We start from the raw sequence: 20,146 nt of genomic DNA, 5'->3' as shown, positions 1-20,146 counted from the left end.
ATGACCTTGTCACACCTCTTACTGTGTCCTTCTTCTGTATTATCTAAATACAGGTCTTTTTCTGTGTGAACTTTCTCTTGTCCTTTTCACAGTAAACTTTAATCATGAAACAAAAAATATCTCGTGGAGTACCTTACGTTTAGGAATAGAACTATTAAAAGTTGCATGCTACCAACTTAGATGATCATGGAGTGAAACAGTGTAAATAGAAGAGCTATTAGCATGTGCTTAGATGTGTAAATGCCTGATACATGAGGACGTTGAGAAAGGGCACAGTGGAAAGGGAATACCTCATCTCAGTTTAAAGATACTCGGTTAACCTTGGTGCAACTGTATGACATTAAGCAGAGAGCTGAACCATATTCTTCAGGTGGGTGTTGTTAATGTTGCAAGGTAACTTCGTGTTCAGTAGGTGGCTGGATAAAATACAATGTCTAACATATGGTTTGTAGTAATCTCAAAATGTTCAGTACAGATTGTTGCCATAATATGTGACAACAATCATATACCATGTGTGCTGAAAGATCGCTGCTTTGTCAGGAAAAACAAGGGATTAAGGACGAGTACAATAGACAGCAGAAGACTGCAGCTAACGCTTTTGTAATTTCTGTTTTGGTAATGAAATATGTGTTGTAAAGGTAATGTTCTGTAAAGGAAATTCTGTAATGCTTCTGAAGCAGGTTTTTCCTTTCAGCAAATAATATTTATTATTATTATTATTGAAATATAAGATAAAGTTTTATTAAAAAGGTGAGAATTGTCTTAGAAAGATGCATAGGTTACCCAAGTAGGAGAATCCATGGCAGTACATAAGGCAGTACTTTCTAGGAACAGTAGTTTAGCTGAAATGCTGAATTGATACAAATAGTTAACATGTAAATGTTGATCCACATGAATTAATAGTTCTTATCAGTGGAGTTGTAGAATGCAGTAATATCTCTAGATAAAGTATCTGTAAGAGGCGATAACTTCATATTCAACCGTGTTTGAGTAGAGGACAGTCAGCCATGTCTTGCATCATTTTGGGATATTTTGAGATTTTATAATGTCCATGTAGTTGGTCTGATTCTCTTTCAGCAGAGAATGTCTCCTGCTACTTCACTCTGTGAGTCCTTTGGGGATGACTGCTGAGCTTGGTAGGAAAAAAAAGGCCCCTCAGATCAAGATTGCCTTCTCCCTTAGCTGAGTAAAAGCCTGACAACCTCCAGACACATCATTGTTACTGCATAGTGGGAGAGGCAGCTGTGCAATGTGCCTTTTACATCACACATATACTGAGGCTGAAGGAAGAATATTGCGTTTCAGAGCATTCAATGTTCTCTGATTTAAAAGGTTTGGGTTTTTTAATTTTTCTATTGATCATGGTAAATAGACTTCAAAAATTTGCAATGTACCTTGAAGGCAGATGTTATTCATATTTAATTTCTCTTCATCACAGCTGTTTCTTGAAATGTATTTTATTAGCTTAAGTGTGTACACATTATTGGAATATGAATTTACCAAATATGGGCAGTAGCATGAGGGCTTTCTCTGAAAGAAATTAATAGGTAATTGTAGTGGTTAAAAAAAAACTTAACTACATAGTATTTTTCAACATATGGTTTTGCTTCTGGTTAATTAGCAATTTCTACTGCAATTAGAAAACAATTTGCTGTTTATGGGAACAAAAGAGTATAGCTTTAATGCTTTCCTTGCCTGATTATATGGGCTCATCTTTGAACAAAGAAAGCAAGCTAAAATTCTTGTGGTCACAAGAGATTGGAAGGCTAATATTTTAGAAGTGTAAAGCTGAGTCTTGAACACAAAATCTCTTTCAGGAGAAATAAGTAGTGTAGATAAGAAAATTCAGAACAGTGTTTGATGGTCTTTTTGAGTCCCATATTGGTGGTTAAGCATGATACACAGGCCATTTTTGCTTGTATTCTGCCAGAGCCTTGTGCAGCTTCTCTTTGTAATGCCGTTCCTTCCTACTGCATGATCTTGAGCATAACTCAGGTTAACTTGGCATGTTCAGCAGTTTCCTGTTTTGAAAGGTGTCCGTCACTTTCCTGGCTGGAAGAGCGTCCCCTACTTTGAGATTCCTGAAGGTTTACAAATGCTAGAACACCATGTAGCCTTCTAAAAAATCCTGTTGTTTTTGGTACTCTCTGGTGTAGGAAACTAGGGAGCCATCCTGTCCAAGTGATGGAACAGGATGAGATGACCTCCAAAAGTATTGATGTCCAGCACTTCAAAAGCTCAGTAGTTAGGTTTGCTAACCTAACAAAGCTTACCTCTTTGTTTACTATACCAGCTTCCCATTGTTTGGGATAACACTGGAAAACTGAAAGGGAAATGTGTGTGCTGAGCCTTACAGTGGGTTCAGATCTGTGTGGACACAGCAAAGCATGGTGAGGTGGATTTAGGTAGGGACCAGAAGGACAGGCAGCAGCATGGCATGGGTGTTGCTGGAGCTAGCAAATCTTCGTGCCAGGGACACAGGAGAGCCCAGGGCTCACACTGCTTGGACCTGGCCAGTCCCCTTGGCACAGATCCACCGCTGTGCTCCGACAGCAGAGGCAGCAGTGTTGGGTAATGCTGTGTTTTGAGCCTGTAAGTCCATCAGGGTCCAGCAGACCTTGCAAAGAGCTGGTGTTGGGGGCTAACTGCCCGTGTTTGCTCATTTATCTGCAAACTGAGTGGGCAGCACACCACTAGCTAAGAGTTAAGCCTTTTTGTTTTGTGGAGTGCCAGGGATGAACATTACCACACAATGGGAAAGAAGTGCCAAAAACCAGATGCCCTGACAGTTCATACTGACGTGCTGAGCAACAGCTTTGCAGCTTCAGAGTTTATTTCTGTCAGCTGTGCTTAATTTCCCTGCTCTCCTCTTTGTTGGATTACAATCCAGGCTGAAGATATGGAACCTGTACCCTGCTGTTACCTTGGCAGCCCCTCAAATTTGTCAGTGAGAATATCCCAGGACTTCCAGCAAAATCTGTCATGCTGCGTGTACCCTTCCTTTCTCAGAGCACAGCTGCCAAACAGTTGTAAATACCATATGTTGCTGTAAGCAGACAGGGAATGTAAGGTCTTAGGTTTAAAGTAAGAACATTGTATCTTAAAATATAGTAGAAATCTTTTGTGTGAGATACATACCCTCAGAAGATTAAGGTCAAAGCCCAAATTGTTACTTCAAGTCTGAAATTTTATTGGGTCTAGAAATATTTACAATTGCTTCAACATCCACCTTTTAAGTGCCTTAAACTTGTTTTAAAGCCCAGCCCTGTGCAGGTAAAGCTTTTCCAGTCTTTAAATCCCATTTACACCTTTAGGGCTTAGAGGATTTGGGTAGTATGTATGACACGCACCATCCGGGGGTAAATTTAGTCTGCTAATAAGACAAAGTAAATTAAGCACTGTAAAATTGTGGAAGTTAATTGTTAAAATTATGGACCATCACACAGGGGTCGTTATTAGTCCAGTACTAAAGTCAGAGAATTTTACACCCTATTTAAGTGTAAAGGCACAGTTCTAAAATAAATTGTACAGCGTTCCCTGTAAGGTTGTTCCAATACTTTGTGCAGTAGCATTAGTGGCTGTTGCAGTGTCCTGGAAATAGGTATAATTCCAATATTGCAGTTCTGAGAAGGTGTAAAAATGTTTTTATGGAGTTGGACTTAATAGTTCTAAAATGAGGGTCGCACAGGCTTTCTGTTGCTCAATTTTCTTAAGCTTAAACCGACATGGAGCCCTTTTGCCTTTATTGACCTATTTATCCTTAATTGTCCCTCCAGGATAATGTGACCTACTTCAGCCATCTGTAGTTAAGTCTAAATGAGTCCTCAAAGTTGTTGCCTTTCTTCAAACAGTCCTTCTAAACGCAGCTCTGCATGACCTCAAGAAATCACACTGTGTTTTCCATTTAGAAAATTATAACTCATCCTTAAAAACTCTTATTTTACTTAATTTCACACACTAAAAGAGGATCTATTAAGCAATGGCTTGTTAATTTTTCTTTTACCTGCAAAAATGCATTAAGGTTGTTCTGGTTTTAGTTCTTTGGTGGGATAAAGCTTGTGAAGTTCTGGGCAGTCAAAGCTAGATGATCTTTAAGGTCTCTTTCAACCTAAGTAATTCTATAAATCTATGAAGTTACCATAAAAAAGGCTGATGGATACCATGGAAAGGCAGTAAGTGCACGTGGTACAAGCAGATGTCCAGGCCCAGGCAGATGATGATGCCTGGACACTTTAGTTGTTATTTTTAACCCTGGCTACATTCCCTTGGCTTCCCCCACTACAGCATAAGCTTTTTGGAGCAGAAAGAAGGTCAGCATTTATGATAGAATATAGCCAGCATTACTGCCTTCCAATCAGTTGTGATTCAGGAGGAATTGCTGAAAGTGGAAGAGAGGCTGATTTTAGGACCTAAAGGAACACAGGAGATAAAGAGCAGATATAGGGGCCAATCAAGGAAGATACTGATGCCCGTGTCTCTGAATCTGAGTGAGGAGATAAAAGAAGTATGACTTGGATGTTATATGAATTGGCATAAATATTTTAAAACCATTAAGATGTGTGCCAGTGCTGTCCGTTTGGCTGAGGAACACAAGCAGTGCTTGAGACAGAATTCCCTCACGTAAATGTGTTGGGATTTGTATCTCACAATTTTAAGAGACCTAGTTCTGTGCAGGATAAAGGCTTCTGGTTGCCTCTGGGACCAAGGCTGGAGGGCAGCTCTCCTGTTTGTCAGTGAGTTGGCATTTGCCCTCTTGCCAGGATGTTTCTGATAGTGGCCCCTCTTCCTTGTGGGTCCTTGGTCTGCTGGCTGTGCAGTGAGCGGTTGTTGTCACAGTCCTGTGGTGACTGAGGAATTTTCAGATCAGGCATAAGGCTACACATAACCTCTTGTGACTGTCTGGCCTACAATCACTGTAAATTTTGGATGAAACTTCCAAAGTTTTGAATTGTTAATAACCCCTCAGAGAAAGCTGTTTGAAGTTGCTCTCATTATTTTTTCCCCTGTTTATCTGGCTTTTAAGATCTCCTGTCACTGACACAACATTGTGTGTAATTATTCTTGCCTATGCTTATAAAGTGGTAAAAGGCATTTCTTTTCATGGTGTCACTCTGCCAGGCTGTATGATTCTGCTCATCTCTTCAGCTTCATGAGCAAATTTTAATCACTTGCCTATGATGGTTTTTATTTATGCCACCTCACAACCCAAAATCCATCCAAATTCATCTTCGTCTGCTTGCTGAGAGATCCTAAAATGTAAATTTGGTTATCTGATGGTTCCCTTCCCCAGTCCTGAGAAAATTGCAATACAGTGTGGTTTTAGACATGCCTGGGGCATGAACTAATAACAGCTGAGACCAAAAGTAAGCATAATAGGAAAGGAAAGAGAGAAGGTTTTCATCACTGGTACCCTGGATAAGATTTAGGGAGAGTTAGCTGGAATGTGGAGAAAAAAAAACCGTGCATAGTTGAAGCAGGGAAATGCATCAAATTTTTACCTTAACCTTGTCTAATGATGAAGCTTTAACAGGTTCAGCTCCTACACAGAAGCTCAGATTTTCTTAATTTCCTGTGCAGCATCATCTGCTTCTGTGAAGGGAAGGCAGTAACTATCAAAACCAAAATAACGAGACAGTGAAAATGCTTTGGGTTTTTTAATGTGCATTTAAAAATTTATCTATGCACGTATTTTCAGTATAGAATAAATCTGAGTGTAGAATAGTATGCATGTTGGTTTCTGGGGGGTGGAGGGAGTTTTTATTTTCAAAATCAGATTTGAAGCATAAGCATCAATAAGAAATGGTGCCCCCTTGCTTGCAGGTTGTGCTGCTGCTCTGGAGTGTCGCTGCATCATCTGTGTTGGGTGAAATGCAGCTGTTAGTGCCAAGAGCTTAAAAGATATTTTTACTTGGCATTCAGCGATTTTGGACAGACCACTAGAGGCTGCACTTGTATAACAGCACTTCTGGCTGTCTTACTTTAGATGTTTTCTGCTGAAATTCCTTCTCTTTCCTGTATTTCTTTATGAACAGTGGCCAACCTTTGTTTCAGCTGGGTAGGTTTTGCCTTCCACGGTTACAGTTCATTGAACTGAGTATGACAGAGCTCAGTAATCAAATAGAACAAAATTTTCTACATCAAGAGCCTTCTTTTGTGTTGAAGCACAGTACAGGTTGCTCACTGGTTAAACACAGTAAGGAGTAGATGGAAAGCTTTTTCCCTGACTCCAGAGATGAGGATATGGAGAGGTGCAGTGCAGCAATTTCCACAGCAGCAGGCACCAGCTTTAAATTCAGCACCTCAGGAAGTTTCAGGTGATCCTGCTCCTTAGGTCTGTCTGCTTTGGATGATTTTTCAATGAAATAGAAGAGATGGGCATGTCCTTCCAGCACTTCTGCACTAGCTGACTTCTTCAGTGTTTTCAGCTGAAGAGATAGAGGTTACAAAAACTAAAGCCAAAACTATATTACTTCTGTCTGAAATGATAGCATTATTGTATGAAGTTGTTAATCATTGTGTTCCTATTTTTGCCCCATATGCAGTGCCATCTACCATAAATAGAGTGCACCTGTAATTTCTGGTTTTTTCTCATGAATATTGCTGGAATAAGAACTGATAGACTAGTTACACACCTCAGCTGAAAGTGATTCTTGTAGGAATCTGAACTGAGATGTCACAAGTGAGTATCACCACAAGATGTCAGGCCCACTGTTTCAGTGGGAGCCAAAATGTCATGCCAGTTTGCTTTAGGGGCTCAGGAAGTCTGCCAGGTAGCCAAGAGCTTCATCTGGGTGTTCACAAATGCTGCCTTTGTTAAAAACAATTCTGTCCCCCGATTTGTTCAGTATACTTCACCTCAGTTAGTCATCTACATCTGTGGCAGAACTTGGCACCAAACTGCTGTTTTCTGTCTAAGTGACTGAATGCCATGACAGCAACATGCAGTTGTATATGCAGCCATCTTTTGGAAATACGTTTGCATTCTATTTATTTTCTTGGCAGATGGTTTCTTTGCCACTGATATCTCAATTACAATGCAAGTCTCAAATTTTCTGTTGTAAAAATAGAAAATATAATTCTGAAACTTGCTAATTTAGAGCAAGTGTAGTTAATGGGCAGGTAATATTGTCCAGCTTTCAGAACACTTCCAGCTTGTCTTAGAGGTGTAATTACTTTATGATTGCATGTGATAAAACTTCATGAGTATGAAAAATGATAAGTTGCAAGTTCAGAATATAACTTGTAACATTATGTAACTTTATAAAATGTTACATTTTTAGCACATTCTAAAGGATTATAACTTATTTTATTTGCCAGGCTATCCTTCAGTTAAATGCTTTCAAGTACTAATTTAAGTGCAAGTTTTTAGAGAACTCATTAAGTAAGGTCTGAAATACCAGCAGCATTACAAAGCAGTATACAGCTTAGATACAATGTTAAAACCTACAGGCTCACTTTGCAATTCAAAGGAGAAAGTTCTATGTAAGAGCTCATATGTCTTTTTCATAATTCTTTTTCAGTTCCTGCTGTCTCTAAATTGTTTTAATCAGGAACCTTCTGCAGTGGGGCTGGGTAATTTGGGCTATAAAAGCCTGCATTATCTGAGACTTTCAAATTGGAGCTTTGTGGAGTGTGATATATATCAACCTACTTTCGTCCTTTACTCAAGAAAGCACAACTCTCCTTTTTTTTCCTTAGAGATGGTGGCTTAAAATGTTAAGTCCTTAAGTTTAGTTTTACTTTGGATTATGAGAAAGAAGCTGTCATAAGATAAAAATTTTTAAAGTCCAAATGAGTACAAAAGATTTTAAAATTATTAAGCAGCTTTTAAACATTTTAAAATTAGAGGTACATGCAAATATGATATTTTTGTCTCTTTTTAAAAATACTCAGCAGGTGGTTTTCTTTTGGAATGAAGTGGATGGATTGGCCAGTTTTGAGACAAAGCTATCTTTACAACAACGAGTAATCAAGTACTGTAAGAAAATGAAACTGCTCTATATCTAATTACTGTTTAGTGGCTGGATACTGCATTTTGTCAAATGTTACAGCTGAATTTTCCTTTTTTTTTTCTTATCTTTTTATGTCAAGTTCACAACCCATTAAATTCTTCTGCTCTAGGAAACACTGCATCCTCTAGGATGTAGCTAATGATCAAATTGAAGTAGTCAGGGTTACGCTACATGAGGGACAGGAGGAGAGAGGAGAAGAGGAGATGTGCAGCAAAGCTATGCCAGGTGAATCGTTGCTGCCCTTTTCCTTGCTGGCAAACCAGCATAAAACTGGCAATGTGAAATGTCACCCCAGGGCTTAGCTGATTGTTTTTTTTTCCTTTCCTAGTTGCTGTACTGGAGATTTTTATCTTGATTTGTTAATTCCATTAATATCACATTCTTCATTATATTATTCGAGTGTCTTTGAGAGCCTATAAAAGCCACTAAGGAGGTGGCTCTTCTCTGCTTTCATTAATTGCTGGGGCAATGGCTTCATTTTTTAATGTGTGAAACACCTATGATTAAGAAAGAATTCTTGTCTTCCCTTCGTCCCACAAGAAATCATTCCTAGCTGCAGCAGGAGAGATGGAGAAGTGGTCTTTGAGGTAGCTCAGGGTCAGTCAGTTGAAATGTCTTGTCTCTGCAAATGTAGAATCCAAAGTTTCTCTTGGGAAACAGCAACTTTGCTCATTAAGTGTCTGATTTCCAATGGCCTGTTCCTAAGCAAAGTGACCAATGATGAGCGAGTGAGCCAATTCCAAGTCCTTCTTACACAGGTTTACAATTGTATGCCAGAAAAGATCAGGATTTTTGAGGTGTCCCAGACCTCACATCTTTTGAAGAAGTGTGTGTGTGTCACTGCACCGTGGGTGAGGAAGCTTTAAGGTAGAGTGGTACCATGGTTCTGCTTATGATACAGATTGCTGCAGACAGTGCCTTGGTGCCCTCTTCAATGCAGTGATTCTTCCTGGAATGTAACTGAAGACCTACTATGGAAATAGCTGTTCAGCCCTTGAAAGCACGGATTTTTAGTCCATTTGTATGCCAAGGTAGTTGAGGTAGGGAACAGTCCTGACGGTAATGTAGGCCAACTGTTCAATAATAAAGTTCTAAGACTGAAATTCAGTTTTAAATAAGTGGACTTATGTAACCTAAAATGCTGTACAGAATTTCAAACGTGCAAAGGTTCAATACCTTAAAGTCTCTGGGATGAACCCAAAGATTGCTTTGTTTCATTTGTAGCAGAGATCAATGTATTTTAACTGCTTTCATACAGCAGTGCAGAAGCAATAGGAAATTATTCATGTAGCAGTTGTCACCACCCATACCTTGGAGAAATTCGAAGATTTTTCAGAGGATGTTTATGTAATTGCTTCCACATACCCAGAGGGAAGTTTATTTCCATAGTCTTATGTACTTTAAGTTTTCCCACCCTTTCCCCCAAGTGCATGAGCTAATAAGTCTTGCAAACAAGATGTCCCCATAATCTAAAGCTGAGGAGTCACTAAGTGGAAAATTCAGTTCCTGCTCTACAGTCTGCATGGAAAACTGACTGCTTGTTGGGCAGGTATTTCAAATTCACTGTCACCTCCTGGTTTTACACTGGCTCCCAGGACAGAGGGAGGGGTCTGAGCAGAAAATCTACCCTCTGCTGCATTTTCTCCTCTCCTCTGTGGCCCTGCTCCTCTTCCTCCACTTTCTACCTTTCTAACCTGCCTTTGTGAGTTTGCTGGACACATTTCCTGCAGAAGCAGAGATGGTTCCCTGCCTTTCTAAAAATGTTCTGTTCTTTGTTCTGGTGAATAAACAGAAGAACAGTGCTTATCCCATGTTGTTTTGGTTTGTGGGGTTTTTGGGGTTTTTTTGGTTTTTTTTTTTTTTTTTTTGTTGGTTTTTTTTTTGTTGTTGTTGCTGTTGGTTTTTTTTTTTTTGTTAGTTTTTTTTGTTTTGGTTTTGGTTTTTTTTTTTTTTTTTTTTTTTTTTTTTTGGTCTGGGGGCTTTTTTGTGCACGTATTAGGAGAGAAACAAAGGAAGGAAATACTAAATTTGAATTAAAAGCTTATATAAATTATGTTTCAGAAAGTGCACTGGATACAAGTTAATACATTAAAGACCACAAAGGTCACATGGGAAATGTTAAGAAGCCTGAATAGACAGGTGCTTCTGCTAAGATTTTCTAATATTTCTCACTATAGGGGTTGCTTTCTAGTGATTCACAACTCTGCCAAATTTTCTTTCCATTTGTGAGGTGCCACCTGATTTTATGGTATAAAGTTTGGCCAAAATAGCTCAGTGGCTCCTAAGATGCCAGGGAAAAGTCCACCATGCACTTCAAACATTGAAACAATAGTTTGAGAAGCTCAAGTGTCTATTTCCTTTGGTCAAGGACTCGGACTTGACACTCAGAAGAATGATGGCTTTTGTGTCAAGAAAGTACCTTGAGAAAAATCTGCCTAAATCCCAGGCCACAGATGCTAAGTAACTACTCAAGCCTGTTGTCAAAAATGTCTTGCATCATCCTTGGGGCTGAGCAGGAGCTTCTCTGTGGTTACAGGATGAGCTGCCCTAGAGCCAAGGCTGCTACCAGGGCTGAGAGCAGGAAGGCTGTGGCATGGGATGTGCCACCTCTTGACCAGCAGGCAGTGCAGACAAGCTGCTGGAATCCACAGACAGGACCACAGCTGAGGGAAGCGTCCACCCAAGGGAAGATACTGGGAGATGAAGTGGGACATAGCATACAGTTGGAGGGTGAAGGGACTGTGATATTCAGGAAGGGGTGAGAATTCATGTCATTCGTCCTGAGAGTCTAAAATTGGGGACAAAAAAAAAGACTTTTTGACCTATTCTTTGGACAAGGAGTGTTGAATGGGAGAGACAAATGTCAGTGGTGGAGACAGAGAGTGATGCAGAGGCATGAGAAGATGTGAGCTAAGCTGATGAGTACAATGCAGCTGAACCAAGACAGGGAAAAAAAGCCTGATGAGCTTTTGATGAGCTGTGCCCATCAGAGCATGCTTCTGCTGAGACACTGAGCTCAAAACAAAATGTATTCCTCTGAAGCACATGGAGGGTAGGAGAAGACCAGTATCAGGATTAAATGTAATAAGTATGGCTGAGGGAAAGAGGGGCACTCACAGTTAAATCAGGAGCCAAAGGGAAATTGCGTATGTGTTGTTTCCAAAGCACTGTTCATCCTGTGCCCTAGAAGAGAGGAGGGTATTGCAAGGTGTCTTGTAACTCTATATGCAGGTGCATGTCTGGCAGCAAAGAGAGGTCAGCAGAGCAAGGGTACATTGGCAAACAGACCTGTTTTCAATATTTACTTTTCTTGAATAGATGACTTTGTTCTCTTTGTAATGTTCTCAGCTTTGTTGTACACAATGTCTTAGTTTGGTTTGTTGCTTCCTGCCTGTGATTTGCTGGAGCTGGATCCCAGACTCCAGAGCCAGGCCTTTGCAACAAGGCACTGTTGTCAAGATAACAAATACTTTTCCCACCCTGATTGATTTGGAACAGGGAATTTTTTTTTTTTTCCCCAGTGGTCTATATTAATGGAGTGTTAACAGTTTCAAGTCAGATGCTCAAGACTTTGCCACCGAGTCTCTTCTAGGCAGCAGTGGGGAATCCTGGCTTTTGTGTCTGAGCTTGCTGATTCATGCGAGCACACAACATATTTGATCCTTCTATTTGATCCACTGGAAAAAGAAGGTTGGCTGAAGACATCTTTTGGGCTCTCTTAGAGATGTGCTTTTCTTTGTTAATTCTTCCACTTAAGAATTTTCTTTTTATTTTTCTAGGGTAATGATATTAAGCTCTGCCTGTTGCCAGGTGTTGAGGCAGGTGATGAACTGTGTGGAGATGCCATGTAGATAATTTCTGGGATCCCAGTTGAGTCTGTATTTTTGTGTCCTCCTAGAGAGAAATCCTATTGGTGCTCTTTCAGAGGTTTCGATTTTATTCGTATTTTATTTGTATTTTATTCGTACTGAAATATCAGTAGTTTCCTGAAATGTTATACAGATGCTGCATTTAAGTACTCTGAGATTATGCTTCCCCTGAGGAAGTATGGAGGGATTTCAGGGCTCCTGGGAACTTCTCCTGAGCAGGGAAAACAGCTCTTTACGAGTCTTAATACACTCCAGAATCCACACTGACTCCTGTGGGGACAGCTGTAGCACCTTTTTGACTCCATTCATCCTCATTAAGGTTGTGTACCCAAAGAGTTTGTTTTGCCATCTGATTATTGCAGCACATGCTATTATAATTTGATTTTCCTCAGTTACTAAATGTTAAAATTGTGAGAACTTTAAACGGGGAAAAGGAAAAAATCAGTCTGAGGCTAAAATCAGTCTGGATCTCTCTCCTCCCCTTGGCCTTTAAATAAAGAGGAGAAACTTCAGTAAATCATGGAAATTTACTGTAGTGGGAAGTATATTGCTAATATAAAGCCCTGTTTGTCTGCGAGGGTTGTCAGGCTTACAAGACAAGTGCTCAGATGTTGTTTATCAGTGTTGTCCTAACCCAGAGGCAAGAGTTAAGTAACGTGCACTGAATGTGGGCAGTGAGGATCACTTCTAATATTCTGCTGTGCTAAAAGGACTGCTTAGCTGCTTCCAAAAGAAAGCAAGGGTTTCTTTGCATTTCTATTGATTATTTGTGTTTCTCACTAAATAATATCTGTAAATTTGAGAGAAGGGAATAAACTGTGAGTTCTGTTTAAATGTGTAATTTTGAAGAGTAGCATCTGGGTACCTGTGTTCTTCATCCTCCTAAACATCCTCTTATCATTATGCTACTGACATAATCTTATAAAGAAAAGCTGGTGTTTCCATGATTCAGCAATCTTGAATAAAGAATCCTGGTGCTCTGTTGTGTTGATTTTTATTTATTTCTGCTAAGATATTACCATAACATATTGATGCACAATATTTCTAAAGATCACACAGTGCCACAGCAGGCCTTGCAATAAATTATCAGAAGTAAAAATATGGGACATATGCTCAAAAAGGAGCAAACGTATGAGAAAACAATAAATCTGAGCCTGTCTGCCTTGTATTTGCCTGCTGTTTCCATTTTGATTGCGATTGGCTGGCAAGGGCTGCTGCTGGCATTGCACAATTGGCTTAGATGGAGAATTACAAAACAGGAGCATATCCCTTGGTCAGGACTCGGTAGCACATGCAGCTGAGCACAGGCAAAAGAGAAAGGTCACCCGTACGCCAGGATTTGAGCAGCATCACTCTCACAGATGTTTCCATTCCAGAGAAGTTCCTCTGAGCTCGTTGTTCTCATCTGTGGTTTGAAGAGTTTAAATGCTGTAAGGTTTTCTTATTTCGGTGAATGTGCAAATGCACCTAGGAAGAAGTTTACAACCTGGAGGCACAGGAGAATTTCAGATGCGTGGAGCAATACCATGGAATGATCAGAAGGATCTGTGCTTTTAAGGAGTGTTAAGTATCAGTGAGGAGGAAGACATTCAAACAGAAGGTTAAAAACAGATGCAAAAGGAAAACAACTTGATTTTGATCCTGAAGTTATACTGAAAACATCATGAGGAAGGGATTATATCAGCACTCAATAGTGGAGAATCAATTGGTCTTATTTTCTTCTGAAATATCCTCTGTGCAAGAAATGTAAAGATTTTGTGAAAAAGAAGAATTAATTATTTGAATACATTTTGAAACTCTGTGAAATGCTGTGGGACTGATGCATCTTTGCAATGGTGTACAGTGTATCTGTATTTAAGATATTTATATGAAGAAAATTCTGCACAAAAAGGTCAAGCTACTTTTTTTTTTTTTTTTTAAACTGCTTTTCTGTGTGAGGGAATCAGGATTTACATTTGTATTTTTAACAAAACTTTCCTGTTTTCTTCTTTCCTCCTCCGAACTTAGTTTACGAGATGCTGGAATTGGATTTATTCTTGTCATAGATCGCAGACAGGACAAATGGACCTCTGTGAAAGCTTCCATACTGCGGATAGCAGTGAGTACTGTTCTAAATGACTACTTAAAAAGATTTTCCTTTTTGAATCTTTCCCCTTACAAGTGGAAAACCATATTTTTTTTTCTCTTCAACAATATGTCAGCTAATAGATGATACAGAAGGTATCCAGCAGATCTTTTGTATCCCAGACAGAGTATCATGTGTCTATAATGTGCTTTTAATGCAATCTGCAGCTCAGGACGTCTTCCTAAGTATGCACTTGGAGAAGTGAGTGTGTGTGTGAATGTGTGAGCATGCAGGTCTTCCAGGTGGGAGCAAATATTTGCATGGACATCCCATGGGTCCCATAGAGTTTGGGTCCACTTTTCACTATTCAAGTGAGCTTCCCTTTCTTGAAGAAGTGAGGATGAGGGTCCTGGTTGAGTTCACCACTTGTGAAAGGAGTTCACATGGAAAAACTTCTGTTGTGATGTTTCATTTAAAACAAGAATTATGTGTAAGCAAGAAAACCTTATGTGCCTTCTTTAATTAATCAACAGTACATGCTTTTAACTTTCTCAGTCTCCCCCTCAATTAATATTTTTAAAATCAGAAAAATAAAAAAAAGCTTATTAGAAAAGCTTATTGCCTTTTTTCCTTTTTTTTCTCTCTTTTTTTTTTTTTCTTTTTCAGAATTAGGGAATAACAGATTCATGTTTATCATGTGCATATTCTACTTCTGGTTTACTTGGGGTTTTTTAGGTTTTGATTGGTTTTTTGCAGTTTTTTTCCTTCCTTGTTATCCTTGCTTAAATTGTCAGTGTCCATAGTCTTACCAGTAAGGGCTGAAAAACCAAGCTGTAATCTTTTAATTTTTAATGGCTGAAACATTTTGACTCTGTAAAGTAAACATCAAATCGAAACAGCAGATGTCATTTTAATGTGGCCTAATTATAGCCAAAGAATTCTCTGTTTATTGTAAGTTAAAGGTAGTACATCACTTTCAAGTAATATATCTTTAAAGGTAGTATATCACTCCCATTATATGATGTTTTGTGAATGAATATATAATGATATAATATTCCCACAATACAACTCTTTATACAATAATCATGGTAGGAATGTTTAAACATTGAAAATACATTGAAGTATCAGCAATATTTGCTTTTGCAGCTCATCTTGAAATTTTGAGATGCAGCATTGAGCAGATTCCAGTAGTGAAAACTGAGAGCAGCATAATTTAGGATGATTGAAGAAAAAGGACTGTCTCTGGAGGTTTGGAATCAAGTCAGTGCTGTAGTTTCTGTTCAAGGACAGATAAGTGTTGCGCAGATTATGGTCCTTTTATTTGCGTAATTGGGGTTGTAAGGGTTAGGGAGCAACTGCAGACAATTGCTTATGGCCATGATGATAACATTTATGGTAATGTTCCTCCAGTGTGTGTTACTTTGCTTTGAAGCACGGTGAGCAGAACTATTGCCCATTATGAGGGATCTGTCACTGTTGTGATGGTGTTGGTACCTAAGGGATTTGCCCAGAGAAGGGTGTTAAGTGCAGGAGCACTGCACGGTTGCAGTACTGCTGCTGCTGGGTTAATTTGCTTTTTCAGCTTTTTTCATTTTTCTGTGAGCCTTTTCTGAGAGAAGAATCATGTTTCTTAGCTGAAGTCTAATCTGTTAAAGGCATGATTTTTTTATATTTGCTTCCCTTGTTGAACAGCAACAGTGTTTGCTTTGAATTGTACCCATGTATATATATTTATAGCAGTCCTCCTGTTGGGCTTCAGCAATAATCACATCAGCCCTGAATACTTGAAAATGTTGTGTTCCTGTACCAAAAGATGAAGTGAAAAACTGTTTGCTCATGTCCATTATATCTTTGTGATAGTATTTGATATAAATGAAATCTAATGCATTTCAACTCTCTGTTGTTTAACAAAAAAACAAAGCCAAATATACAGGATATGTATATTGTGCCAAATTAGTGAGGTCCTATTGAAAGACAAAGATTTCTTTTGAATGGCCCAAGGGTAACTGGAGATTTCAACTTGTGTGATTTTCCTAACAGTCAGAATTGTCTTTTGGTGGTTATGAAGCATCTGAGTGTTATTTGGGCTATCCAGGCTGTACTCGATGTCTGAACACCTGATAGCCCTGGCAGTTTCAGTCACTGATTTGGGTTGGAAAGGACCTTAAAGATCATCTAGTTCCAACCCCCTGCCATGGGCAGGGACACCTTTCACTAGGCAAGGTGGCTCAAGGCCTCATCCAAGCCTAGCCTTGAACACTTCCAAGGATAGGAAATTCTCAGATTCTCCGAGTAACCTGTTCTAGTGCCTCTAGTACCACCCCCCTGGTAAAGAATTTCTTCCTACTGTCCCATCCAAATCTCCCTCCTTTCAATTTGAAGCCATTCCCCCTCGTCATGTCACCCCTTGTCTTTGTAGAAAAAAGACCCTGTTCAGTGCTGCTTTTTATGCTTTTAAAGCTTTTTTTTTTTCAATGGATTTTTTTTTGGTTTTTTGGGGTTTTTTGATTGCCAAAGCTTATTGCTGTGTGTGAGGATAGGAGTCTCATATTATTTGAGATGACAGTTTTGACTGTCAGTTTATTTGTTGTCGTTTCTGCCATCTTTCCTGTTTTTTCTCTATTCATCCTGAGGGAGTTGATCCTCTTGATTTGTGAAATCAGAAATGCCAGCATAAGGTGCTATGGCTGGAGCACTGTCTGACAGGAATATCCTGGCTGGAGCATCTGCCCATCACTAATATCCTGGCAACTGTAGCACATGTATTTGTAAGCACTGAGCAGCTGTTAAACAGAAACTCATACTAGCATGTATTTGTTATTATTATTTCCTGTTATTTTCAAGATTCTTCATATACATTTGGTTTGTACTAATGGGTATTGGAAGTAGGTTTTGAAACAACTAAGAAAATGTTTCATTTTAGGCTGAGATTATTGTGGAAATTATATTATTAAAAATTTCTATGCTTCATTTTTCCTTCTTTATTGTTAGGGGCATTTTTTTTTCCCTGGGGCAGAAAATGAGCAATGATGAGCTGAATCTGTATTTCCTGCTGATATTTAAAGGCTGTTGTAGCCAAGACTCTGGAGATGAGGTTAACCTATTTTTGCAGACATAGTGGAAGGTCAGTGACTGCACGGCTCGCCCAGGATGTCTGCTGCTGCAGCACAGGCAGTGCCGTGGGACTGAGAGCAAAGCCAGAGGCCTGGGCTGAAATAGGGCCCTTCTTTTCCTGGGATGTGACAGAGACTGTGGCAGGAACATGCCCAGGCCTGCAGACTTTGCTGCTGTTTTATTCTACTCCATGAAGCTGCAATGGGCAGGCAGCCCTGGATGTTGTTGTTAGAAAGCACAAGACTCGCAAACTGTAGCTTAAGAAACAATGCACACAACATTATTATTTTTATTTTTCACCTGAATTAGCTGAAGTGAAGTTATTAGCCTAGGCCAGAATCTGGTCTACTGGGATAGTCAGGCTGAGAGGTGAAGTTCTGGTAGAGATTCCAAGAGCCGAGTTTCATGTTAGGTGGGAAGTCTTGATAGTCACGCTGTTAGGGAAACAGTAGAATTTGAAAGTTCCTACCAGAAAAATACTGAAGTTAGTAGTTGCAAATTCTTCACTTGTATTACATTATTGTTTGAGGACACAAAATTTTTTTAACTTTTTGCTCTGTCATCTGCAGCGATTCTTCTAAGTTTGTGTTAGAATGTCCTGTTTTCATTTAAACACAGTACTTAGAGTAAAAAGAGACATGTGAGACCTTGCTGAACCTTTTGGCTTCTGGGCCTGGGCAATTGTGTAGTCCCATGGATAAGTGTACAAGGAGGAGCAGTCATGCTGCCTGGTAAAGCAGCTCTGTATTGTATTGTCCCAGCTGAAGTTGGGTGAATGACAAAAGCCAGACAAATTGATCCATTTGTCCTTTCTATGGAGTTGAAAATTACTCTCTCTCTCTCTTTTTTTTTTTTTTTTTTTTTTTTTTTTTTTTTTTTTTTTTTTTTTTTCCTCCTAATGTTGTCATACCCAAACAAGCAATATTCCATCCACAGCTCTAGGAGCAACGCTATTTACTGATCAATGTGTTTTAGGATTTCACACTGCTTTTTTCACAGTTCCAGTTTATTTTCTTTAAAAAATTAGGTCTATGTCATTACATCGTATTAGTCTCTTGTTGTCCTGTCATCATATTCTTCCTCCATCTAGAGGGAATGGTTGCAGTGTGAATTCATTCTTTCAGACAAACAAAAAACTGCACTCAACATCATTAAAAGTTTTATAATAGGCATTCATCAACCTCATATTGAAGGTCTAGGAAAAATAAACTTCCTCAGTGCATAGGGAATAATGTACCTGTGAGCCACTGCTCTTGAGTAAGCAAGTAGATGGAGGTCGTTTGGGGGTGGTAGTGAGGAATTTTTATCCAGTTACAAAACTATGCAACCCTTTCTAAATGTGGCAAGAGATGGGTTGTATTGAACCTCCTGGAGAGGAAGTTTGCTTTGCGATTTGCCACCCCTAAGGATGCACTGCATGCAGATTTCATGCCTTCTGTTTTGGACTGCCTTGTCCAGAGCACTGCTTTTCTTAGCTGTTCATAAATCAAAATGCTGCCTTTACTGTAACAGTGGCTTAGCGCATTAATTTCTTTGAAGATGAGGGCCAAGACTGCTGGCTGGCAGGAATAAGCCAGAAGCCAATGGACACAGCACACCAGAGTGCTTGGGTTGGACTCAATGATCATAGAGGTCTTTTCCAACCTAATTGATTCTTTGATTTTGTAATGTCAGCCTAAACCTTGCAGGAGTCAGGCAGTCCCATTTTTGTGCCATCTGAAAGCTTCTTGGTTTGATATCCAAGGTGAGAAATGCTGAATTGCAGTAATCCAACTTTGAGTACTTTTGAGCCTTGTTTTCAGACATGCTGAGTTTCTTAGTAAGTTCTTGATGTCCAAAAGATATGTTTTCTAAATGGTTCCCCATGGAAGGCACTATTTTATATTTATATGGGATAGGTATTTCCCATTAGCCCTGTTTCTAGTTAGCTCTTTGCATCGTGTCCTGAAAAATATAATGACACTTCACACTTTGTATGGCTTAAGTTTGAAAATACTGCTCTTCTTTCATCCCCAGTCATGTTTCTAGTTTTGCTTGGATTGAAGCCTAGAATTTGGCAGTATGATGAAGCTGGAACAGTATTTGTATTAATTTTGTAGCTATTGTTATGAATAAGTACAGTAAATGATAAAATGAGTAAGTTTATTTTGAGATCAGTATGGTTTTGTCTGATTGCTTTGGATGTTTTAAGACTACTACACATGCAGGCACTTTTGCATTTATCCTTGTGTAGTTAGCAATTTTTCTCTATTTTACGTATTTGTTTAATATGTAAAAACAGAGAAGTGAGTCACTTAAACTCTCAAAGCAAGATCGTAATGTCAAAAGCATTAAACAGAGATATAATGCAAAACAGAAAACAGTTCTATGTTTTAAAACTAGATTTCAAGCTACTCTTTTTATGAACTGATTTAATTCAAGATTCTTTCATGACAAGAATTTTGTGTAAGGCACTTGTTCATTCTAGCCAGGAATAAACAGTCTTAAAAAATAGGAAAGCAAGTACTTACTAGGCCCTTTATATACTGAAGCATTTTGGAAAGAAGTGCTCTGTGGCTTATGGCATACTAATAAGTGCAGATAGGAAAACACCACCACGGAGTTTGGTACTGTGGGTGTTTTGAAGCTGTTCATAAAATGAAAATGAGTGTTGTTCCAACTATTTTGAGATAGAACTACTAAAACCAAGTCAAGCATTAGCTCTTTGATGGCTCACATGGTTACGGTATTTCTCCCAGCTGGCTTAACTTCAGGGTCTGTAGTGGTGGTACACACAGCCTCTCTGTCAGTAATTTCTGTGAAGAAAAATGGTAGTTAGGATTATATGCAACCAACATGAGGTCCAGAGGGGGCCACAAAGGTGATCAGAGGTCTGGAGCATCTCTTCTATGAGAATGGGCTGAGAGAACTGAGATTGAGGCTACACATTTTTCCCCTTTCCAGAAACCTGGGGCATGCAGTGAAAGACTCCCATCCCTGAGAAGCAGATGCATCAAGGCAGGCAGGTTAACCTGCTCTTGAGAAATTATTAACTGGTTTTGTGGAGAATTTATGATTGTTCCTTATTTTGTCCAGCCAGAAAAGGT

General features: G+C 39.2%; 1 protein-coding gene across 4 annotated transcripts in view; it reads left to right on the top strand.

Annotated features, from left to right (window-relative positions):
* The window catches only part of MCF2L (MCF.2 cell line derived transforming sequence like), a 95,713-nt gene that overhangs the window by 41,961 nt on the left and 33,606 nt on the right, over nt 1-20,146 (top strand). For all 4 annotated transcript variants that reach the window (XM_066313808.1, XM_066313806.1, XM_066313804.1 and 1 more), the window contains exon 4: nt 13,889-13,979. In XM_066313808.1, the coding sequence (XP_066169905.1) occupies nt 13,889-13,979 (91 nt within the window). The remainder of the gene's footprint in view (nt 1-13,888; nt 13,980-20,146) is intronic.

This window comes from Sylvia atricapilla, chromosome 2, assembly GCF_009819655.1.
Source record: "Sylvia atricapilla isolate bSylAtr1 chromosome 2, bSylAtr1.pri, whole genome shotgun sequence".
NCBI lineage: Eukaryota > Metazoa > Chordata > Aves > Passeriformes > Sylviidae > Sylvia > Sylvia atricapilla.
Note: the sequence above shows the minus strand (reverse complement) of the source record. Positions and strands in the feature narration are given on the sequence as shown.